General features: G+C 45.0%; 1 protein-coding gene and 1 long non-coding RNA gene across 6 annotated transcripts in view; both read right to left on the reverse strand.

Moving 5' to 3' along the window:
• LDB2 (LIM domain binding 2) overlaps nucleotides 1-651 on the reverse strand; it is a 233,241-nt gene extending 232,590 nt beyond the window's left edge. For 2 of the 5 annotated variants that reach the window (XM_081020134.1, XM_081020133.1), the window contains exon 1: nucleotides 445-646. In XM_081020134.1, coding sequence (XP_080876260.1) covers nucleotides 445-579 — 135 coding nt within the window. In that variant the 5' untranslated portion in view covers nucleotides 580-646. Of the gene's footprint in view, nucleotides 1-195; nucleotides 211-444 lie in introns of those variants that run through there. The other 3 variants (XM_081020136.1, XM_081020137.1, XM_081020138.1) reach the window with 3 other exon arrangements.
• A 4,064-nt stretch (nucleotides 652-4,715) lies between these two features.
• The window catches only part of LOC308484998, a 225,861-nt gene continuing 205,008 nt past the window's right edge, over nucleotides 4,716-25,568 (reverse strand). The window contains exon 2 of the long non-coding RNA XR_013990281.1: nucleotides 4,716-6,873. This is a non-coding gene — a long non-coding RNA (uncharacterized lncRNA). The remainder of the gene's footprint in view (nucleotides 6,874-25,568) is intronic.

The raw sequence follows: 25,568 nt of genomic DNA on the forward strand, positions 1-25,568 counted from the left end.
CAGCCTTCTTTTCTGCCTTCGTAGGCTCAATGCCGATAACCAGGGTGGGAAGAAGTACAGGTAACATCCACCGCCGCCGAAACGTGGTTTGTTTGTTTTTAAACACGCGCGCACAGCGCACACACACGTTCCTTCAATGCACGCAACACCTCGAGAACGCTGCGATTGCAAATGCCAAAAAAGAGGTCAGGTTACCTGGCCCCAACCTGCGCGCTTGCACAAAAGGGGCATTGGAAAGCGAGCCGTCTCGCGGGCTGCCTTGCATTTCCCCCCACCGCGCAGCCTGCGCTTTTTTGCGAAGAGTTGCGCCGCCCGGGAGCAGGGCGACGGAGCCGGCGGTGGCCCCTTCCAGTGCCCGGGATGCGCCGCTGCCCCTCGGGCGGAGAGCGGCGCGCCGAGTTCCCCAGCCGGAGGAGGAGGAGGAAGAAGAAGAAGGGGACTCACCTCGGTGCGAGTCTGCAGCCTCTTGTTCATCTCGTAGATCCGGTACTCGGGCTGCACCATGTACGGCGTGTGCCTCCGGTAGAAGGGGCCGAAGGGCGAGGAATAGAAGGGGTCGTGCGGCGCCGCGCTCGACATCTTGGCCGCCGCTCGCCGGCGAGGCTCAGGGCGCGCGGGAGGCGGCGGCAGCCCACAGCCGCGCCGAGCACATGGGAAGCGCGGGGCGGGCGGCTGCTGCTGCTGCTGCTGCTGCTGCGCGGGGAGGAAGCGCGAGCGAGGCCGGCGGGCGGGGAGGGGAAGGCGGGCGCGGGCGCGGGCGAGGCGGGCAGCCCGGCGAGGCTGGGCGGCGGGGAGCGAGGCTGGCGCGAGACTGGCGGGGAGCTTGTTTTTCAAGGCGCCGTCGGCGGAGGAGAAGGGGTCATTTCCTGTCCGCCTCCTGCGAAAACAGCGCGGGGTTTGGCCCCCCTCCCTCTCTCTTTTTCTCCTCAGGGGGACACAAAAGGAGGTTTCCTGTGAGGAACTGGGCTGGGTGGGGGGCAACAGGGTCGGCGCTTCCCCGGCTTCCCCACCCAGCCAAGTCGCCAACAACACCACACACACACACAGACACACACACGGTGCAATCGCAACCCCCAAGCAGAAACGGGCCTCGAGAGACGCATCCTGCCCCTTCAAAGTTTGTTGGCTTGTTTCCCGATTTGCCTGCCCAGGCGCAGTCCCTCAGGGAGGCAGGAGGAAAACACAGGAGAGGGATTAAAATGGCCACAACTTTGTTCAATTTCACATGTAGGAAACCTGGGCGTGTAGACGGGTCAGTCAGGAACTGGACACTGCACAACATGCGTTTACACAGCTGGCCCCCTTGATCCCCACAGCCAGTGGCGTAGCGTGGGTTGTCAGCACCCGGGGCAAGGCAAGTAATTTGCGCCCCCTAACCCGTGGATTTGCGCCCCCTAACCCCCAGATGTTGCGCCCGGTGCGGCCGGCCCCCCCTGCACCCCCCACGCTACACCACTGCCCACAGCTGAGGGGAGGACTGTGACCCACAGCTGTGCACTTGTGGCCAGAGACTCCCCTCCAGTGGCGTAGCATGGTCAGGTGGTACCCGGTGCATAAAATTTCTTGTCACGCACCCCCCCCCCATTGAAATCCAGTTGGACTCCCAAGGGACTGCGATCTACTATACGTTGGGTTGAATGCGCTTAGGGTTGAGCGCGTTTGAGTTGCGCTCCGCGGCAACTCGGAAGTAACGGAGCGCGTTACTTCCAGGTTTCACCGCATGCGCAGATGCTCAAAATGACCTCACGCGCATGTGCAGAAGCAGTGAAAGGTGATGCGCACGTGCGCAGACGTGCCATCACTAGTTACGTTTGCTTCGAGAGACGAACGGAGCTCCGGAACGGATCCCGTTTGTATCCAGAGGTACCACTGTATGAAAATACTGGCTGTGATTGTCATTGGTGTTGAGCTTTTGGGGTAGGCAGGAGGTGGGCGGGCGGTGCGCCGAATATCACCCCCCTAGGTGATGCCACCCGGGGTGTGCCACACCCAATTTGCTCCTTCCCTGCTCCCCTCAAGACCCCTTTGATGGGGAACCTGATATCGCAGAAGGGATGACTCGCCACATCAACCCCTCACTGAATATAGGGCTAAAGGATTCCACCCAAGACCTAAAAAGTTGTGACAATTGCTATGGGGAGGGGAAAACATGCAGAGCAGGGGAAATCCCTTCCCTGCTCCGAAAGACAGCAGCCATCACCCAGGAACCTAGAAAGGGAAAGGTGAGCCGAAAAGAAAAGATACAAGTACAGGGAGGGCTCGGGGGGGGTGATGCTCTGGGGCAAACTGCGATGCTTGATTTCAGCGCAAGTCCCCTTTTATTCTTTAGGAGTGGACTGGAGTGAAGACTGCTCACTTCCAGTCTGCTCCCTTTGCCCTGCCCCCCAGGCCACTACAGATAAAGGTAAAGGTACACCTGATCATTAGGTCCAGTGGTGACCGACTCTGGGGTTGCGGCGCTCATCTTGCTTTATTGTCCAAGAGAGTCGGGGTACAGCTTCCGGGTCATGTGGCCAGCATGACTAAGCCGCTTCTGGCGAACCAGAGCAGCGCACGGAAATGCCGTTTACCTTCCCACTGGAGTGGTACCTATTTATCTACTTGTACTTTGATGTGCTTTTGAACTGCTAGGTTGGCAGGAGCTGGGACCGAGCAATGGGAGCTCACCCCGTTACGGGGATTCGAACCGCTGACCTTCTGATTGGCAAGTCCTAGGCTGTCCTAGACACCAGGGTTTATATGCAAGGAATTTCTCAGAATAGGACTCAGAATGCCATATTCTCCAGCATTCCTCAACATTCTTATTTCATGCAATTTTGTAATTGAGAAGTAGAACTTGGTGCAAGCAGGAAGAGCTGAGATTTCAACTTATGGCAGTGTTTCTCAACCTCTGGGTCCCCAGATGTTGTTGGACTACAACTCCCATCATTCCTAGCCAGCATGACCAGTGGTCAGGGATGATGGGAGTTGTAGTCCAACAACATCTGGGGACCCACAGGTTGAGAATTGGATTCAGGGCACTGTTGGGCATTGCTGGGCACTTGAACAAGGACCCTCCCACTGCATGGTCATCATACTGCCAGTTATTGCTGCTTGGCATCACCACCTGTTTGCTCATCCAGCTTTTTCCTTCAGTGATAGAGGGAGCAAGCAAGTGTGGACAAGGGAGAAAGAACATTGGTTGTCATCTGCTCATTCACTTCTTGCCTGTTGCCTGGACAGGTGAGTAGGCAATGGTGTCTGGAGAACAACAGAACGAGGGGATGGACATGTAATCAATCTATACCCAACCTGAAATACCGTAATTTATTGAAAGTTTTTTGGGGGGCACATGTCAAAGAGTTCTCTCCTCCCCACTTATAACAATGTATAAGGATCCTCAGGGGAAAGGTTGAGATCCCTTGTCTGAGGAAATGAAGTTAAAATCAGGGTTTGGCGAGGAGGGGTTGGAGTCAGGATAGGGAAGTGCAAGAGAATCATGGTCAGGGCAGAGTTTGACAGGATTTGACAGGGTGTGTGCAGATTATTAGGAGCTCCAGGGTCAGTCACAAAGCAATAGATACTGCTTCGTGAAATGGACCACCTCTCCCAATAAGAACTGACCTGGACCCTGCAATTATCATCTAAGGCCCTTCTTTGTGTGCCTCCTACATGACAGGTCCAGAGGGTGGCAACAAGAGAACTGGCCTTTTCCACAGTGGCTCCCCACTTGAGGAATGATCTCCTCAGGAAGTCTTGCCTGGGTGCCTTTGTTTCATAACTTTAGGTGACGGGCAAAAACGTTTGGCTGATTAACATTTCATGGCATTTTTAATATGTTAAAGATGCAGCCCAGATGGTACCTCACCCCCTCAAGACTATCGAAGATGTATAAAAATTTAGCAAATACTTCTTGGAGGTGTGATGGGAGCAAGAACTCAGCTAGCAAACGCAGTGGCATGGCAACTAGAAGTAAAAGGATCCCGTATCTGCAAAGAGCCAAGGTAGTGCTGTTCACTATCCATTTCTGAATATACTTAGTTCTAGATTCAGGTAAGTAGCCGTGTTGGTCTGATGTAGTAGAAATATATATATATATATATATATATATATATATATATATATATAATGTCCAGTAGCACCTTAGAGACCAACTAGGTTTGTTCTTGGTATGAGCTTTCGTGTGTGCATGCACACGAAAGCTCATACCAAGAACAAACTTAGTTGGTCTCTAAGGTGCTACTGGACTTTTCATAATTTTTTAAAAATATATTTAACATAATGTCCAGATTGGCCGCAAATACCAGAACATAGGCTATGCAGGCCTATTCCTGATCAGTAAATTAGTACTGGTCATGTACTGGTCTGTTTTAGCACTGTGCAATTTTTCAATATATTGTCCAAAATCCTTATAGTTAAGAAGAAAATTAATATTAGATTCTAGATTTTGTATTTTCTGCTAGTTAATTGAGCAAAATAAACCATCATAGCAGATATTAATCTAATATCAGTTAATGGGCCTACCTAAACATCTTTCTCAGCCTGGTATCTGAGGCTGACAGTGTGGGTGCCATGAATGTTTCCCTGGGGAGAGCATTCATTCATTCATTCATTCATTCATTCATTATTAAATTTCTATACCACCCTTCATCCAAAGATCAAAGGGCAGTTCACAAGGTAACAATAAAAAATGAGAATACAAAAAAGATAATAAAACAAAAAGCAACAACCCGACAAACATATTGTTTTTCCTTTATTTATGCTTACACACCAACAAGATACACAAAAAGAAATAGACATCATCCCCAAAGGGCCTAATTTTTTTTTCATTGTTTCTGGTTTCTTCCTCGCATGGTAAGGGTGAGTCAGCAGTCAGCCTTTGGTCCCCACCATTTTCACCTCTCTTCAATCCTTTCTCCCTCCTTCCCCGTTGTCCTGGTCCCATGGGTTACCCAAGAGGTGAGGTCCAAGTCCGGTCCGTGGCCAAAGGTGCAACGTGGAGGCAGTCCGTAGTAGCTGAAGCTGGGTGCAGGGCAGGGAGTCAGGTGAAGTCAGCAACAGGCTTGCAAGCAGGGAACCAGGGCGGGTCAGGAGCTCAGGCAGGAAAGCAGGACAGGGTTCAGGCAGGAACTAGCAACCAACAATGTTGCTCCTGCAACTTGGGACTGGGGCTGGCCGGCTTTTATCTGCCCCGAGGCATAGGGCGGCCACGATCCTCTGGTGACTCGCCTCTCCTGGCCTGGAGGCGAGCACTCCTCCTGCGGGAACTTAGTTCCCTCCGCCTCTCTGCCCTGAGCCTCTGCAGCTCAGGAGAGGCTGGAGGGTTACCTCAATCTCATCACCCTCATTCTTCCCTTACTCCCTTTTAACTCTTCCAGAGCAGAGCACCTTCCCTTGACCTGTCATGCCGGCAACTCATTCCAGATCTTCTACAATTATGTTCTCTTCTTCAGGTGCTTGCCTAATACGGGCCTGGTGTCAGGCTATTGCCTTCTCAAGCTCTCGAAATCTCTTGAAGAGCTTTGTCATAACTGGTGCCAGAGGTGGCTGCTCCTTGGGCTGGAGCGGGGCCACTTTATTGCTTTTTTTGAGCTGCATTGCGCTTCTCAGTCGTCTGAGCCACTCTGTTCCTCAAAGAACAAGTCCGCTGAACCTTCCTTCTTCTTCCTGAAGGTCTGGAACTGACCGCATGGTTGATGCTGGCTCCGCTTCCTCTTTAAGCAGTCAAAATCAGAAGAAAATCCAAATCCTCTGCTTTCTCTCTTACCACCAACCGCACCTACACACCTCTCTCTGTCTCTCCTCACGAACCCACAATGGACACCTGTAGTTGGTGGCTTTTAAGGGAGAAGCAGCAGATGTCACAAAGGAGGGCAGGCTATTGTTACCATGGCAACCCACCCACCTGGACCCTGGGCCAAACTCCCCCCCCCCCCATGTTTCTTCAGAACTTTGAAGCACCTGCTCTTCCGTCTGCAGGTGAATCTTCTCTTTTGGAGCTCATGTTTCTGTATTGGATCATTCTTCATTCAGCCCCATTTCCAAAGGGAGACAATCCCAACATCCCTTGAAATGCAGTAGAAGACTCCCAAGTCTAGGGGTGTCCACAGCACAGGATTAGACAATCTGCTTTGCATTGTCATCATCCTCATAGATAATCCTGGATTACATCTCCAGGTGGGGCAGAGAATGTCCCCTGTCTGAAACTCGGTCAATTTAGACGATGCTGAGGTGGATGGGTCAATGTCTGACTCTGTCCAAGGCAGTTTCCTATGAATATTCCTCTTAAGTCATTTACCCTGAAGACTAGCAAGCTAACTTCTCCACAAGACCAACAATCAATTTCTCCATTTAGAAGACAATATGGAAAAGTCCCTGTTTTATATACAACAATGCAAGTACAAAAAAACTTGAATATGAGAGGAAGCAAAATTCTGGCCTCTGTAATGAAGCAATAGGCAAAGGGTCCTGAAGCAGAGCAAGTTGGGGGGGGGGGAATCTGTCAGGGACTCTTCAACTGTGATTCCTGCATTGCAGGGGGTTGGGCTAGATGGCCTTTAGTGTGGCCCCCAGTTCCACGATTCTGTAATTTGAGGTTTGTACTCTGTCACAAATGAGGGCAGGCCATTGTTACCATGGCAACCCTCCCATCTTGACCCTGGGCCCAACTCCTCCCCCCCCCCAATGTTTCTTCATAACTTTGAAGCACCTGCTGTTCCATCTGCAGGTGAATCTTCCCTTTTGGAGTTCATGTTTCTATATTGGATCATTCTTCATTCAGCCCCATTTCCGAAATGTCCTGTCTAATCCTGTGCTATGGACACCCCTAGACTTGGGAGTCTTCTACTCCATTTCAAGGGCTCTGTGGTTTAACCCACAGTGCCACCCGCGTCCCTACCCCATCAGATATCTGCATGCAAAATAATGGAATGAATCAAAAAATTCTATTGTACATAAAAGTTCTATAGGAATTTTGTATCATTTGCCCATCTTTCATGGGGCAAACTGGCTGGTTTAAAAACAGTTTTGGGCAGGAACCCAGGCCGCAAACCCTGTCCACCATCTGACCTGGTGAGCGGAGGTGATCTTCTCTAGCCCCCCCAGGATTTGTGCGTGTGTGTTTAGGTGGCCAGAGCAGCCGATTAAGAGTAGTGACAGTTGCAAAGGGGGTTCATCCGTGGCTCAGATCCTGGTGGAAATATGAATTTGGTAAATATCCTTCAAAGCTGAAGAAGAAGAATGTAAACCGCTTGTTGAGGGAAATCAGCAAAGTAGGGGCTGGATTACGTAGGAGAGCCTAGATATTCTACTGTGGAATGAAGCCTGGATATCCTCCAAGGAATCTTATTGGTATATGTGGTGTTTGCCTCCTAGGAATGGGTCAAGGAAAGGGTTAAAATGGGTGTGATGGGATTGGCCAGTGAGAGTGCAAGGGGGGAGTAAAAGATAGAGTGGGAGGTTTTGAAAAAGTCAGTTGAGGGTTGGGAGTTGGGAGTTGAGGTTTGTCAGTTGGGAGTTGAGGCTTGGGTGTTGGAGAAGGAAGAGGGTGGAATAGGCAGTGGGTTGGTCGAGTTGTACTGTGAGAGAGTGAGAGGAATTGCTAGGCTGAGTCAGATAGATAGTTGGAATAATCAGTTTGGAGTTGTTAGGAACTAAGATTAGGAAACTGACACGAGAAAAATAAACTGTATCCATACGCTTGTTCCTGCATTTAAAAATAAACTTGATCATTTGTTTATGTTAACAACTGTCTGGACTCCGTGTGTCCCCGTGAGAAACGGGGTGGTGGCAGCGAAGAATGCGACCGCAGTGGTGGCACAGGGTTAATAATAATAATAATAATAATAATAATAATTTTTATTTATACCCCATCCTCCCCAGCCAAGGCCGCGCTCAGAGCAGCTTACAAGCAATAATAAAAACTAGTTGAATGATTACAACTTAAAAACAAAATACAACATTAAAATATTGAAACATCAAAATATTAAAATGTAGCCTCATCGCAGGAGGAGAAGGAAAAGAAAAAAGAAAGAGAGGGAGGGAGGGAATCAAATTGGCTCCAATAGACCGTGAAACGTCCAGGGGCCCTGTGTGATCGCCACAGTATAATAACCAGCAGGGTTAAAACAGAAAATCAAACAAACAAACCACCCAACTAGCCAGAACTTTTGAGCACAAGTCCCCACCCCACCCCCACCCCAAGTCTGGCTTATGTTATGAAAGGGAAACAGTCCATTTGAAATAATGAATGAATTTAATCATAATGTAGCATTTATGGAGAGCTTTCATTTGAACACCCTGGGTACTTCACATGTTTGATCCCGTTATGTCTCTAAGGTGTATCCATATTATCATCACCCCCATTGGCAGATGGAGGGATGAGGGCATGGGAAATTTGCTGGTTCAAGGCTAATGCACAAATTCCTGGCACACATGGACGTGCGCACACAAGGGCAATAGAAAAACAGCAGCAAACAATTCCCCACACTGAAAATTATTCTCTTAAGAAGTACGGTACAAGAATAATCAGTTTCTATGCAAATAACACAAGGGACGCAGGTGGCGCTGTGGGTTAAACCACAGAGCCTAGGACTTGCCAATCAGAAGGTCGGCGGTTCGAATCCCTGCGACGGGGTGAGCTCCTGTTGCTCGGTCCCTGCTGCTGCCAACATAGCAGTTTGAAAGCACGTCAAAGTGCAAGTAGATAAATAGGTACCGCTCCAGCAGGAAGGTGAACGGCGTTTCCATGCGCTGCTCTGGTTCACCAGAAGCGGCTTAGTCATACTGGCCACATGACCCGGAAGCTGTGCGCCGGCTCCCTCGGCCAATAAAGCGAGATGAGCGCTGCAACCCCAGAGTCGGCCACGACTGGGCCTAATGGTCAGGGGTCCCTTTACCTTTATGTAAATAACACATGACGCAAGGTACAAGCTCTCTCTATGCGTATATGAGTGTTTGTGTGAGAGGGTGTACATTAGAAGTCACATGTGAATCACAGTACAGGTGTGCAGTGCAGCTCTTTGTGTATAGGTTTTCACAGATTGCACACTCATTGAATGCAACATGTGCAAAATTTATTGTGTAATAAAACCAGGACAGTGCAATAACAGCAGTTATTGCTGTGCAATCTGGGAATTTATAATATAGAACAGGGGTCAGCTCAGCAAACTTTTACAGCAGGGGCTGGTCCACTGTCCCTCAGACCTTGTGGGGGGTCCAGACTATATTTTTGGGGGGAAATAATGAATGAATTCCTATTCCCCACACAATAAAAGGACACATTCTACTCATGTAAAAACATGCTGATTCCAGGACCGTCCGTGGGCCGGATTCATTTGGGGCTGCCCATTGTCACTGATTCCTGCTGGGGCAATGGGGCTTCTACTTCCCATCGTTGGCTCAACAGCCCCCCTTCCACATGTCTGCTCAGAAGGGGGGGTGCTGGGGGAACCTCTGGAGATTACAGTGGTACCTCGGGTTAAGTACTTAATTCATTCCGGAGGTCCGTTCTTAACCTGAAACTGTTCTTAACCTGAAGCACCACTTTAGCTAATGGGGCCTCCTGCTGCTGCTGCGCCGCCAGAGCACGATTTCTGTTCTCATCCTGAAGCAAAGTTCTTAACCTGAAGCACTATTTCTGGGTTAGCGGAGTCTGTAACCTGAAGCGTCTGTAACCTGAAGCGTATGTAACCCAAGGTACCACTGTATTTGCAGAGGGGACAAGTAGAAATCCATTTCTGCGATGTTGGATTATCACCCATACAGTTTAAAACATGTCTAAACTGAACAATTACCGTATTTTTTGCTCTATAAGACTCACTTTTTCCCTCCTAAAAAGTAAGGGGAAATGTGTGTGCGTCTTATGGAGCGAATGCAGTCTGCGCAGCTATCCCAGAAGCCAGAACAGCAAGAGGGATTGCTGCTTTCACTGCGCAGCGATCCCTCTTGCTGTTCTGGCTTCTGAGATTCAGAATATTTTTTTTCTTGTTTTCCTACTCCAAAAACTAGGTGTGTCTTGTGGTCTGGTGCGTCTTATAGAGCAAAAAATACGGTAAATTAAATTGAATGGGAATGAATGTGATTAAGAGTGACAGAAGTCTTGGGAGCTAAGGCTGTGAAAGATTGCCCTGATTTTTGATTTTTTTTAAAATAAAAGTGTAAGTGAATTAGCAAGAAAGAGAAGCTGACCAAAACAGGACTGAAAGAGAATTAAAACTGCACTGCTGGATTATAACAATTTGTGGTGATTATTATTTAGTAGAAACTGTGCACTTAAAGTTGAAAGGAAAGTGAACTGGAAATAGAGATTGCAAATGTAGCTTGAAAAATAATGGAGTCTGCTGAAGTGAATTCTAAAAAAAAAAAAGGAGGTACACATGAGGCAAGTCTATTAGAAACAGAATTGGACCCAGACAAAAATAAAGAGGCTGTATGAGATTGTGAGGAGAGTAAAAATATTTTTTAAATGCTAAGGAGAGCGAGACAGAATTTGAGACTTAGCAAACTGGTGCGTAATGTATCTGTAAACATTATATAACTATAATACATACCTTAAATTTTGACTTAAATTTGAACAAATGACATTTTCTGAAAAACACTGATTAGTATACTGAAGAAGACTGATAAATGTTATTTTAGTATCAGTTTTTAGACTTGCTGAATTGTTTTGAATATATAATAATGTGGAAGTTATCAGCTTAATTTTCGGGTTAAAGTAAAGGTGTTATAAGGGCAAAACCAAAGCAAAATTCAGTGTATAAATAAGAGGAAAACAAGAAAACCAAAAAGCTTTTGAACAGAAATATAGATATCAAAAAATGAATTAACATGAAATCATAACTGAATAATATATATGAAGTATAGTTGAACAATTTAAAATGAAGATTGGAAACCTTAATTTAATCTATTGGTAGCCTAATTCTCAGGGATATTCCTGGAAAGTCAAATCAGAAAATTTGTTAGCTTTTACGGAAAAAGAAATAGCAAAGCTTTTGAACTTAGAGTCTGTTTAGTTAGAATCTGAAAATTAATTAAGCATTGCAACCTCAAAACATGAATGAGATTATCAAGAGAATATAAAGCTAAAACTAAAATATTAGGGAAAGAACCATAGTTCCATGGTGGAACAAATGTTTTCTATGTGAAAAGTCAGAGACTCAAACTCTGGCGTCCACCATTTGAAATATTAGGTATTTTAGACTGAAGTAGTGTGAAAAATCTGACTGAGACCTTAAAGTGGTGCTTTTCGTCAGAAGAGGCCACACTTATTCAGATCAACAAATAGCCCAATTTAAGAAACCTTTCTATGTTGCTGTCATTTAACTGGCATAATAAAAACTTTTTGTTCAGAAGGTTGAGTTTCAGATGGCAAAATAGACCTATTTGCATGTTACTCATAGAATTGTAGATTTGGAAGCAACCCATGAATCTTGCCTTAACTCTACATTGCTGTGCTAGGTCCTCCATCTCACAACTATGTATTGACTGTGGTTGACTGTGTGGTTGCTCCTTATGTGTGAGCAATTGCTTGCACTTAGGAGCTCCACCCGATTGGGACACCTGATGTCACAGAGCCATGCCAGTCAGTAATTACGCAGTCCAACGTTGGAGTTATTAGCAAAAACATGATCTCCACAGACTTGGCTGCGTGTCAGGCCTAATGATCATAGCAGTTCATTCCCAGTGGATCTTACCCCATGGAATCAGTTGCCAAGACTAAAGGTCCCTGCCCTCTCCCCACAGCTACCTATTCCTCCTCCTCTCCAGGGCTTTTCCCAAGCAATCAGAGACTGTGCCTGCATGCAGCCAATTTTCCCTCTGCCCTTTTCATCCCTCTCCTAGTGCCCTGAACCCCAGGATACCCAGAGGTAGATCTTGGTAGTGCACACAGTCCCAAGGGCAATACTAGAGTGCCTTCAGACAGTCCAAATGGTCAAATGCCAGTCCGGTTCAATACAACCAGCAAGATCCGAAGTCAATCTGCTAGGTCAGGTTCCTGCCTCTGCAGAGGATCCAGGGTTGGAACACCTAAGTCAGTCCCAAAGTCACAGTCCAGTAGAGTTCCCAAAGAGGTCAAGCCATGGTCCATCAATGGAGAAAGCTGAGCAGGCACGGAGTCACTGTCTTGCTTCCCTTTTATCCTTTCCAATCTTGATTGCTGCACCAGAGCTTGCCCCGCCCTTCCTCGGCATCCAACAAATCCATGGTATCTGACTGTGTTGAGTTCCTGAATGCATTGAAAAGTGGTTAGGGCGGCTATCCCTGAAGCCTTTGGAGCACAGCGGGAACTTGCGCTGCGCTCCGAAGGATTCGGATTCCTTTTGCTGAAGCCAGGATAACAAGACTCTCCTGGCTTCAGCAGAGAGGGAGAGCTGCGCAGCGCCCCTTCAGCAAAGTGAGAGGAGAAATGGAAGGGGCTCCATTTCTCATGCCGCTTCGCTGAAGGGGCGCTGAGCAGAGAGGGGGAGAATTTATTTTCTTGTTCTCCCCCTCTAAAATAAGGTGCGTCCTATGGTCGGGTGCGTCCTATAAAGCGAAAAATATGGTAAATCCTTTTCCTGGTCTTGCAGAGGACGAGAGGAGAGGCTTATGGAGTCTCCTTTCTGTTCGTTCAGGTAGTGCTAAAGAATGTTTTAGTGTTATGTTTAAATGTCAGGAGATCTATTGATATTATTCACCACATTAATATGGAAGAAAAAAGCAGATTCATTTATCAACACAGAGAAGGCATTTGATTAAGTAGAATAGAAATCTATGTTTCAGTGTTGATTGAGGGCTCATTATACAGTGGTGCCCCGCAAGACGAATGCCTCGCAAGACGAAAAACTCGCTAGACGAAAGGGTTTTGCGTTTTTTGAGCTGCTTCGCAAGACGAATTTCCCTATGGGCTTGCTTTGCAAGACGAAAACGTCTTGCAAGTTTGTTTCCTTTTTCTTAACACCGTTAATACAGTTGCGACTTGACTTCGAGGAGCAACTCATAGAACGCGGTGTGGTAGCCTTTTTTGAGGTTTTTGAAGACTTTGGTGATTTTTGAAGCTTTTCCAAAACTTCTTTTGCAGCCATTTGGTAAGTTAAACTTTTAAAACTTTTTTGGGGGTTTTTGGATTTTGGGTTGGGGTGTTTGGAATTCAAGGACTTGGTGTTGGGGAGGGGTTTGCAAGAATCTGGAAGCTTGTGTGTGTGTGTTTTCTGCATTTTTATGATTTTCTGTGACCATTGGGCCACTCTGCTGTTTTTTAAAAAAAATTCTGGATTTGAATTTCTGTGTGGTGGGTGGCTGGGGGAACAGTTGAGGAGGGGTTTGCAAGAATCTGGAAGCTTGTGTGGTTTTTTTCTGCATTTTTATGATTTTCTGTGACCATTGGGCCACACTGCTGTTTTTTAGAAAAAATTCTGGATTTGAATTTCTGTGTGGTGGGTGGCTGGGGGAACAGTTGAGGAGGGGGTTCTTCAGCAAGAAGCAAAGAGTGGAAGAGGAACCTTCTTCGAGTTGTCCCCCAGAGTCTTAGAAAATGTACTGTACACTTTGTTGATTTTTAAATGTTTTTCTGTCATGTTTAGAAACTTAATTTATTGTTCCTTCAATTTTTGAAATGCTCTTTACAGTATGTGTGACTTTAAAGAGCACTTAATAAACTCTTGTTGTACCAAATTTGGCTTTGTTTGGACTTTTTTTGACCATAGGAACGCATTAATTGAATTTCAATGCATTCCTATGGGATTTCGTGCTTCGCAAGACGAAAAATTCGCTAGACGAAAAAACTCGCGGAACGAATTAATTTTGTCTTGCGAAGCACCACTGTATAATAGTCCTCATTCTGTACTCTTCATAAATGAGTATCTTTCAAAAACCACGTCATGATTTTTGAGAATGGGGTACCCACGAGAAAGGGGTACAAAAGTTCCCCTTGTGCCATTATTATTATTAGTATTATTAGTAGTAGTATTATTATTACTACTACAACAATCGTGGCTGGTAGTTAAAACCAAATCCTAATGTCCATTCCACAAAGGATGGAATATCATTAAATAAAATGTCAATAAAAGCTGATGATATTGAAATTTCAGTGTCTATATCAGAGATGGGGAGTCTTTCTCAGACCAAAACCCACATTCCTATCTGGGCAACCTTGTCAGGGTAACATTCCAGTAGTGTACAGACCAAAGATAAAAGTGGGCAAAGCAATAAATGCATGTTTCCCCCTTGTACAGTAGGCTAATTTTAATACAAACATTCCTATCTATCCCCACCCCTGATCTACACCACTACAATCTTGCACTGTGCAGTCCTATGCATGTTTACTCAAAAGTAAGTCCGACTGAATCCAACGGTGCTTTTCTTCCAAAAAAATTGAGTATAGGATTGCAGCCTTAGGTTGCATTTACAAAAATAAAAAAAGGGTTTGAATACCTACTTAGAAACACAAAATGAAATATTATGTATCTGTCCTATGCCCTGGAAACAAAATAAAACTATTTTCTTTTGAAGTAATTATTTATATTTATTAGTTTTTTATGGGGAAAAAAAGTAAAAGAAGTTCAGGAATAACTAGTATTATTCTGGTTTTTGAAAAAATGAAACGTCAGGAACCATAGGTAAAAGGAACACTGGTAAGTAATATCAGGAAACAACACAAACAAAGCTGGAATGATCAAAAGGCTTAGGAAATTTACACATTAGCAGCTTAAAAGGTTGCTGCATTTTAAGTCGTGTTTGCACAATCGAATATACGTCAGAGTAGGGATGGGAATGTATTCAGATTTTTTAAAAAAATATACTTGAATCATACTTGAATCTGTACATCATCTGTACTTGAATCTTGTTCATACTTGAATCTGTACATCAAAGACATATCTTCCTTATTTTACATAAGTCAGTTTTGTCAAAGCGAAAACCCAACAAAAGAATAAAAGTCCTCCTGCAATATATTTAGTACATAAGTTTGACTTCCCGTCCTTTCCCAATTTTTCCACTCTAATAAACCTATTGCCTCAATATATTACTCATGAAATAATAATTTTCATACATATATGCACCTTGGGATGAGGGTGGCGCTGTGGGTTAAACCACAGAGCCTAGGACTTGCTGATCAGAAGGTCGGCAGTTCAAATCCCCGTAACAGAGTGAGCTCCCGTGGCTCAGTCCCAGCTCCTGCCAACCTAGCAGTTCGAAAGCACGTCCAAGTGCAAGTAGATAAATAGGTACCGCTCCGGCGGGAAGGTAAATGGTGTTTCCGTGCACTGCTCTGGTTTGCCAGAAGCGGCTTTGTCATGCTGGCCACATGACCCAGAAGCTGTACGTCAGCTCCCTCGGCCAATAAAGCGAGATGAGCGCCGCAACCCCAGAGTCGGTCACGACTCGACCTAATGGTCAGGGGTCCCCTTTACCTTTACCTTTATGCACCTTAAGTGCAAGGCCCCCATCCTGGAATTCATCTTCATGAAGCTGCCATCTGCACATATGTGCAATGTCTGTCTCAAATGTACACACCATTCTCAAGTATGAAGTGAATCCAGATCAGAGCTGGTTTGAGAAAACCTCCCACCAAGCAGCAGTATTTCTCAAGAAACCACACAGGATTGGCATAGGCATGAGCATAGACAGGGGGTGGCGGTGCCAGGGGGCAGCTCCCCCCACAAGTCAAGTAAATAAATAAAAATACTTACCGGTAACTAAAAGTAGAAATTGTAGAAGAGTTTTGACAGATTTTTTTGAGCACTTGGGGTCAAAAGAAAGTACAGTGGTACCTCGGGTTAAGTACTTAATTCTTTCCGGAGGTCTGTTCTTAACCTGAAACTGTTCTTATCCTGAAGCACTACTTTAGCTAATGGGACCTCCCGCTGCCGCCGTGCCGCCGGAGCCAGATTTCTGTTCTCATCCTGAAGCAAAGTTCTTAACCCAAGGTACTATTTCTGGGTTCGCGGAGTCTGTAACCTGAAGCGTATGTAACCCGAGGTACCACTGTACCCCATTTTTTAGTGTATAAGACTAGGTTTTTACCCTACAAAATAATGTCCAAAATTAGGGGGCGTCTTATACATGCATAGTGCCAAGGGTGGATTTTCTTGCATCTGAGTCTCCAAAAATAGGGGTGTCTTATACATGGGGGCGTCTCATAGACGGAAAAATACAGTAATTTAAAACAACTGTTGTTGAGATATTTCATTCCAAATCTGCTAGATAGAGCCAGTCAAAGGACAATGGCTGGTGGGTGTCCTCCCCCCCCCCCAGCATAGATCCTGGCTACACCCAAGGGCATGAACTGTGCCTAACATCATCTGTATGTGGCTTCAAAATTAGCAGTGGGAGCACAATGGATATGAAGTAAGTGCTAATGTGTGCACTTCAGCCATAAAATATTGGGGGGGGGGGGCAAAGTTGATGGGCATTGCCATTCCAATGGTGTGCATATGCTGTGGTTGCTACCACACTCCTCCAGTGGTCCCTACCTCTCACCTTCCTCCTTGACTGAAGAAGATGTTGACTCTTTGACAGCATCTCTTGATGTCGTTGACATTTCCTGCACAAGGAAAAAGTGAGCCCCTTTAGTTTTGGACCACCAGTATTCTGGAATATAGCATGGACTGCATTCTCAAATCAGATCATGTGTAAAACTGCATTGCAGATTTAGTCTAATTGTTCAAAACAACATCTATCAAAGTATAGACTTATTTGGTAGGTATTTTCATCCAGATACTTGTCATGAAGGACACAGCTGGCAGTCAACATATAGAGCTGATGGCCATTTCTCTCTCTCTCTCTCTCTCTCTCTCTCTCTCTCTCTCTCTCTCCCTCTGTCTCTCTTCAATAGCAACTACTCACTCACAGTTGTTTTACATTAATGCTCAAAGAGAAGTTCAGGAGTTGCTAAGGGAAAATAAAAAAACAACCCAGTGAAATTGCAGGAAATCTGATTCAGCTGTGTTGTGTGGGAAGTAGCAATGTGGTATTCTATAGCTGAATGACATAGGGCTTACTCACACAAGCTAGATAAAGCAGGCCACTATCTTTCAGGTCTTAATTTGAACTTAAGCGCAACTCACAAACATATTCAATCGTCCTAGGGTTCCGCCTGAAAGGATTTAATGCCATTTGCATTGATATTGCATCCTAAAGAAAACCAGTTTCCCATAACTCCAGCAGCACAGCTTCCGGGTCATGTGGCCAGCATGACTAAGCCACTTCTGGCGAACCAGAGCAGCGCATGGAAACACCATTTACCTTCCCGCTGGAGCGGTACAGTGGTACCTCAGGTCACAGACGCTTCAGGTTACAGACTCTTCAGCTTACAGACTCCGCTCACCCAGAAATAGTACCTCAGGTTAAGAACTTTGCTTCAGGGTGCGAACAGAAATCGCACGATCGTGGCGCAGAGGCAGCAGAAGGCCCCATTAGCTAAAGTGGTACCTCAGGTTAAGAACAGTTTCAGGTCACGAATGGACCTCCAGAATGAATTACGGCAAGTTCTTAACCCGAGGTACCACTGTACCTATTTATCTACTTGCACTCTGACGTGCTTTCGAACTGGTTGGCAGGAGCAGGGACTGAGCAGCGGGAGCTCACCCCGTCGTGGGGATTCGAACCGCTGACCTTCTGATTGGCAAGTCCTAGGCTCTGTGGTTTAACCCACAGCGCCACCCGCGTGCCTACCCCATCAGATATCTGCATGCAAAATAATGGAATGAATCAAAAATTTCTATTGTACATAAAAGTTCTATAGGAATTTTGTATCATTTGCCCATCTTTCATGGGGCAAACTGACAGCATACACAAGGAACAACATTATATATCAGACTGAAGACCATGGGTCTGCTCTTCTTAACCTTGAATGTTGTTTCAGAGAGCCCTTTAGAGTCAAGGGGATTCCTAATGGATTGAGGCTTCGCAGGCCTTCTTCACATGTTGCGCAACTGATTGACAAAGACGGAGCATTCGGGTAGTTTCTTCTCTTGGATTGTTGAGAGGTTTCTGTGATAACCTTATCAACTCCCGCCCTGCCCCCTATTGTTAAGTAATTGCCTGACATAAGAGACAATTATCCACAGGAACAGGTCTGTGGTGGCGGCTAATCCTCCAACCCACCTCTGCCTGAAGCGATGTCAAGAAGAAAAACCTGCAAGCTTCCCATAATAAGACGTCTGTCAAAGGAAACACTTTGCCTGCAAAACTGTATAATAAGAAGAACTCTCCAATGAGAAGCTTTGGAAAACTATGCAAGGCTCTACATATATGAACCATGATATAAATATTATGCCCTAAAGGTTTAAGAGTGCACCTTTAAGTTTTAACAGAAGAGCAAAAGTGCTTTCACATTCAGCCCATCATGGAAAATCTAAGTAATGGTTGCTGCCTCAATTTACAGGTTGCTTAATTCTATAAAAATCCAGGTTTATCCAATAGGCACCATAACTTAGCCTCCATTCACTTTCCCTTCATCTTGCAACCACAATCTAGGCACCAAATTTCTTATTGATTTTATAATGGGACAACACTGGAGAAAAATGTGGGGGGTTTTGTCCATATTTATGAAGTAAAACAAATAACCGATGCACATTAAATAAATTAAAGCTGTATGTTATTGTGAATGGCAGAAAATGGAGATTGTCTACTGTCCAGTGCAGATTTCCTCAATCTCACACCCTCCCAATGTTTTTGCATTGCAACTCCTGTCATTTTGAGCTAGCACAGCCAATGGTCATGCTGGGTTGAGATGACAGGAGTTGTCGTTCAAAACGTCTGGAAGGTACCAGGTTGGATGATGATGTTGATAATGATGATGATGATGATGATAACTGTACCCCACCCATCTATCTGGGTTGTTCTGGTGGACAATGTCACCTACTAGCAACATTCATCATAAAAATATAAAAATAATTCCCTGTACAGTGGTACCTCGGGTTACATACACTTCAGGTTACATACACTTCAGGTTACAGACTCCGCTAACCCAAAAATAGTACCTGGGGTTAAGAACTTTGCTTCAGGATAAGAACAGAAATCGTGCTCCGGCGGCGTGGCAGCAGCGGGAGGCCCCATTAGCTAAAGTGGTGCTTCAGGTTAAGAACAGTTTCAGGTTAAGTACGGACCTCCGGAACGAATTAAGTACTTAACCCGAGGTACCACTGTATTTCCAGTTCCTAGCATATGCACTTGGATTTAGCAAACACTTTCAACAGCCTTAAAAACCACACTCCCTGAACGATGTTTCTGGGATTTCTTTGAAAGGGGTTGAAAATGTTTGAGCATATGTAGTGAGAGCAGTAAATGATCCATTGAGGAAGAGTTGCCTCACTCTCAATAGGCTTCGTCTTCAGTGACATTGTCGTGTAACCAAATTTGATTGGCTACGTAGCACTGCAACATCTTCTCATCTGCTATGTAATCTCTGATAGGCTGGGAATGTTCGTTTGATTAACAAGGAAGATCAGATACAAAAATCTGAAAGCAAGAATGTGCCAAAGTTGCAGCAGCATGGAAAAACAATGGCTTTAAAAGGTCTATATTAATGAGCTATTGAAAATATATCCCTTCAGCTTTCAGCCCCAAAGCAGAACTGGTTGAAAATTTAGTGAAGCCTTAATTTACGCTACCTGTCCCCTGAAGAAAGTCAGGATGTCTGTCTTGACCCAGTTTATTTGTACTATATAAGTGTTTTAAATTAAAAGGAAACAGAAATATTATAATGTTTTTATATTGTGCAGTCATGACATAGTCTTGGTGTTCTTACCATATAAATGTGACTTGCCTCTTGAAGTGTAATATAAATAACAAAAGATTGTTACAGATTCTTGTGTAGCAAGTTGTTACTGTTGAAATTAATGCATTGCAGAGCCTTCTTGGTGGTGGCACCTCAATTGTGGAGCATGCTTCCCCCAGAAAGTAGACTGGTCACTTCCGGGTTGGCGCCATCGCCGAATGGCGGACTCCCTCCGAGCTCCGGAGGGAGCCTGCTCGGCAGGGGCTGGGTCCTACCGCACCGGCGATGCGGGGACCCTTAAAAACCACGGCCACGAGGGCCGTGGACATGGAGACTCGGCTGGCACCGCTAGCGCCCTCCCGACTCGTGAAGGAGCCTTTTTAAAGGCTACGGATCGGGTGCCGGGGAGAAGCGTGGTGCTTTGAGTCCTCTGCTATCCCTGCCGAGCGCAGCCGCATGCCATCCGGCGGAGAGCGCTGACTTCTTCCATTGAAAATTCGGACTTTTTAACAACAACCCGTGAGTAATTTGGAAACTGGGTTTAAAAGGAGGAAAAAAAAGAATTTCTTTTCGAATTGGACACGAGCGGGGGGGGATCCAAAAAGGAAGTCAGTCCCCCCCCCTATTGTAAACCTTCCAAGATAAGGACGGGGAAACCAAGGTCCAAAAAGATTTGTATTGCTGATAAAAACTAAGAATTCCACGATGGGGAATTATAAGAACTGTGCTGGAGGACGAACTGAGGGAGAAGAAACGTAACCCCCCCCCCCCTGGGAACCGGGGTGATTGAAGAGAGAGCCTGGTGAAAAGAGTCGGAGATTTTGACAGCTGTCAAAGTAGCTGTCAAAGTCGGAAAGCAGAGAGGATTTTATTATGAGAACTTTGCTGGCTAAATTTGTTACAATTTGCTACAACTTGTTAAAACTCGGATACAAAATGGCGAAAACATGGATAACAATCGGACTTTTGGACTAGAGAAAACAAAGTTACAACAATCCCCCTAGAGGAGTTTCGGGACATTACAAAGATGGTCGTAAGTGGAAAAATACCATTGGAATTTTACAGGACTGGTTATCTTCTGGGAAAGCTGCAAAACGGAAATAATATTTTGTCTACAGGGTGTTCAGCTAAAGGAGACAATAGAATTTTCTATTGAAGAAAGGAAGGGACTGAACGCAAGTTTTTGTTCCTGAATAACAATAATCCCTGCAGACTTATTAAGCTTCTGAATTAGAACGTTTTAGCAGCGGAACAAGAGGAAACTGGACTACAATTTGGAAAGAACAATGGGGGGAGCTTTATTAAAGATCTGAAGTTAAGTGTTTTAAAAATAATTGTGAAGGGGGAAAAAAAAAAAAAAAAAAGTCAGCAAGGAGTTGGGGGAAATAGGCGATTTTTGGATTGTAAGAATTCCAGGCGGATAACATGGTTTGGTGGCCAGGGGGAAATTAAACCGGGGACAGGGGGGGAGAACTAAAATCCAAAGGCTTGTCAACTTCTTTTTTTTTGAACTGGCTTTGTTTCATCTATTATATCTTTCATCTCTTATTTCTGATATTTCTATTATGTGGGGTGTCTTTATTATTAAAAAAAAAAAGGGAAATTGTGGAATAAAAATGGGGTGGGCCCTGGGAAAGAATTTTTTTGTTTTTTATTAAGGGTATTGATGAGGAATGTAGAAATTTTAAATTCGAATAATGGTCTAAACAAATTAAGTTTTTTAATTAGAACCGAGAGCTTGTGGAGCCAACAACATGAAAAAGGAATATGGTAGGGGTGGGGGAAGGGGGGAGTCCCAGAAAGTGGATATATGAAAATAAGGTTCTGAATGTATTTTAATTCTTACTTTCTGTATTTCTGAAAATTTTAATAAATATTATTTAAAAAAAAAAACAGAAAGTAGACTGGTGCTGACCCTGGTGAGCTTTCCATGCCAGATGAAAACATTTCTTTTTTGCCTCTGAAGTTCAGTTTGTTTTAACTTTGTTATTGGTGCAGATGGACAGACACATTGATTGATTTTACTTCAACTCTGACATATCCGGATCATCACGGATCCAACATTGCTGGATTGATCTTATGTAACGTGTTTGTTGTGACACGGCGATTTTACAGTACAAATCTCACAATAAATATAAATCTCAAAAATAAATAAAGTGCTTGAGAACATTTCCCCACCATTTTGTGATGGTCATGTAGGGTGCAATGTGCATTATAATCTGTGTTTTTGGTTACAGTACCAACACTAAGCCAGGCTAAGAGAAAGAGTGCGATTTGCCAAGGGTCACCCATTGAAATTTATGGATAAATGGGAAATTTGAACCTTGCACACCCCTGTTGATATCCATCACTTGATTTCATTTGTCCTCCAGTGATTAAGGGCTGGTCAAATTTATGAACCACTGTGTGTTGGTCATACACCCAAACCATGGACTTGTTCATGCAAGGTGAATACTACCAGGTCTCTAGAAATTCTGTAAGGACATGGTGTGGCGATCACACAGGGTCCCCGGAAGTTTGACGGCCTGTTGATCCCTGTGCCACCACTATGATCACTTCCTCACTGCCACCAACCCATTTCTCTCGGGTACACACTGAGTCCAGGCAGTTGTTAACATTAAAACAAATAATGAAGTTTGTTTTATAAGCATGAACAAGTTTATGGTTTCAGTTAATTTTTCTTGTCAGTTTCTTAGCCTTAGTTTCTATACCAGCTTATACCTTCCTAATAACTTCTAACTGATTATCCCAACTGTCTATCTGACTCATCCTATAACAGTTTCTCTCACTCTCTCACAACAAAACTAGACCAACCCACAGACTAATCCTCCCTCTTCCTTCTCCAACTCCCAACTGACTTCCCAACAACTCCAACTCTAACTCTAACTCCTCCCCTTGGGTTCCCACTGGCCAATCACTTCACACTCATTTAACCCTTTCCTTATGACCCACCTAGGAGGGAAAACGTCACACATGGGTATACAGTACTAAGAAGACACTGCAAGTCAGTGGGAAACAGCAAACATCTTTAATGCAAATGACCTAATATATTTCAACTAAAGTTGGCATGGGCCCTAACATCCAGCTCTCTAGCCAAGGATGATGTCATCTAGGTATGTCTGTGCATAAAGGAACAAGAGAAGAAGCTATTTGAGACTGAGCAAAAGTTAAGAGAGCTGGTTTTAAGCTTTGGAAAGCCCAGGAGTGGGTGGGGGTCTGCCTCTCTGGAGCCAGATGTAGAACACTGGATTTGCTTCTCGATAGAAATGCAAGCTGCCTGCTCATCTTGTATATTTGTAAGGCATTTGTAGATGTTTAGTTTAGAAGACAAGCAAGGGCAGGCATTGAGAGATGTGTAACTCAGTGTGGAGAAAGTGTACAGAGAGACTTTTTCTCTCCCTCTCACAGTATTATCATTTGGGGGGTTCTAGCTTGCCGTTGGGAAAGATGGAGGGCACAAGGAGAAGGGGACGACAGAGGACGAGATGGTTGGACAGTGTTCTCAAAGCTACCAGCATGAGTTTGACCAAACTGCGGGAGGCAGTGGAAGACAAGAGTGCCTGGCATGCTCTGGTCCATGGGGTCACGAAGAGTCGGACACGACTAAACGACTAAACAACAACAACAACAACAATGAAACTGAGCACAGGAGATCCAAGACAGACAAAAGGAAGTCCTTATTCACATCACACATCAAGCTGGTTTGCATGACACAGTAAGACAAACTATGGCTTGCTGGGGCGACCATGCAGATGTGTGGTTTCCTCGAGAGCAGCTCACAGCCACTTTGATTTCCCCCCAGTTCTTTTAACAGCCTGTGCACAAAGTCAAGGGCTGGCTTAGTGCGTTATCCAAACTGGTACTTGCATCGCCCAAACTGGTATTTGTATAATCAAAACCAATACTTTCCTCATCAATCATGATTAGTAGCCAAGGTTTGTTTCCAAACTCTGTGGCAAGCATTCTCAGATTTTGGCTCCTTTTGCATCACCCTCCACTATTCTTCTCTTCCCTTCTTTCCTTGTACCCTTACACTACTTGCCTTCTTCGTTCAAATAACACATTAGACATTTTCCTCGGTTTTGACTGCATCACCAGTTCAGGAATAGATTTTTTTTACTTTTGCTTCCTAACAGGTTGTTCTGCTCATTTTCCTGGCTTTCTTTGGCAAACAGCACCACATCTGTAAAGGTACCCCTGACCATTAGGTCCAGTCGTGGCCGACTCTGGGGTTGCGGCGCTCATCTCGCTTTACTGGCTGAGGGAGCCGGCGTACAGCTTCCGGGTCATGTGGCCAGCATGACTAAGCCGCTTCTGGCGAACCAGAGCAGCTCACAGAAATGCCGTTTACCTTCCCACCGGAGCGGTACCTATTTATCTACTTGCACGACGTGCTTTTGAACTGCTAGGTGGGCAGGAGCTGGGACAGAACAACGGGAGCTCAGAAAGTCAAAGCTTAATGCCTCCCCCTCTTTAAAAACAAAACGGGGGGGGGGTGTGGAACTGAAGGAAGTTTAAATACAGGCCAAAGTAAAATATATTTTAAAAAAATTTTAAATGTCCAGTAGCACCTTAGAGCGTATCTGTGTATCTGAAGAACTGTGCATGCACATGAAAGCTTATACCAAGAACAAACTTAGTTGGTCTCTAAGGTGCTAATGGACAATTTTTTTATTTTTTAAAATATATTTCGACTGTGTCAGACCAGCACGGCTACCTACCTGAATCTAGGCCAAAGTAAGGAGAAGGTGGAAGTGGGACATTTTGTCTCCTGCATGTTCAGCATCTGAGAAGACAAAAAGTTGGAAATGCATTTTCAAATTTCCTTCCTGCTGCTGAATTTAAATCAAGAGGAAGGCTGCTTTGGACTCAGGTGGCAAACCTTGGCTTTCAAGCTATTTTAGCCAACTGCTAATTAACAGCTAGCTAAATGTCTTTATCATAGGTGAGGAGGGAATTGCACATTCCCATCAGAATTAGATGGCCATAAATTCCATGTAAGCGGGTGGACGGTGTGTGTGTGTGGGGGGGGGTAGACGACTTACAATAATAATCCATCTAAACAATCTTCACACAGTAGATTCCTCCTAAACATTCACTAATGTAAATGGTTGTATTAATAGGTGAGGTGGAAAGTATTAACATTTCCTTTTATGGGAGAAGCAGAGGCATCAGTAAATTCCTTGCCAATTGCCACTGTTGGCTTCTGCAATACACAGACCTCCGTGGTTTCCCGTTTCCAACCCTCCTGCTTTAGAGAGTAGCTCCTCGCAACAGAGTTCAACTAGCTGTTGATACCCCTTCTCTCTTTTCCCAGAGAACGCTGGGAAATACAGCTCTGTGACAGGGAAGATCACAAACACAGCACATAACTAATTATAATTCCCCAGGAGTCTCTGTGGGAATTAAAGTGCTACAGAACCGATGCTTTCATGAGGTGCCTAAGCCAACGGAGTTGAAAGGAGAGCAAAAATGCTGCTATGCTTGTCATCTTCCACGCTTTCCGACTCCAAAAACTAAGGATGTGTTCACATTTTCACCTCAGAGTGCAGGAAAGGTGCCCTCGCCCAGGGTGCACTTCATAGCTCTTCCTCACACCCCCTGCAAAACACACACACACAGTTGTTCACATCAGCACAGCTTCATTGGTGTCAGTTTCATTTCTGTTTGGCTATACGGGGAGGGGGCAAATGTCGATGGGCCGGGATGTCTTTACTATGCAGAGCTGTTCGCACCTTGGCTAGAGAGAAATTAAGAACAGTTTAAGGGAGGGGTAGGCAACCTAAGGCCCGGGGGCTGGATCTGGCCCAATCGCCTTCTCAATCCAGCCCACGGACAGTCCGGGAATCAGCATATTTTTACATGAGTAGAATGTGTGCTTTTATTTAAA

Source organism: Podarcis pityusensis (genome assembly GCF_964106645.2).
Source record: "Podarcis pityusensis genome assembly, chromosome: 9".
NCBI lineage: Eukaryota > Metazoa > Chordata > Lepidosauria > Squamata > Lacertidae > Podarcis > Podarcis pityusensis.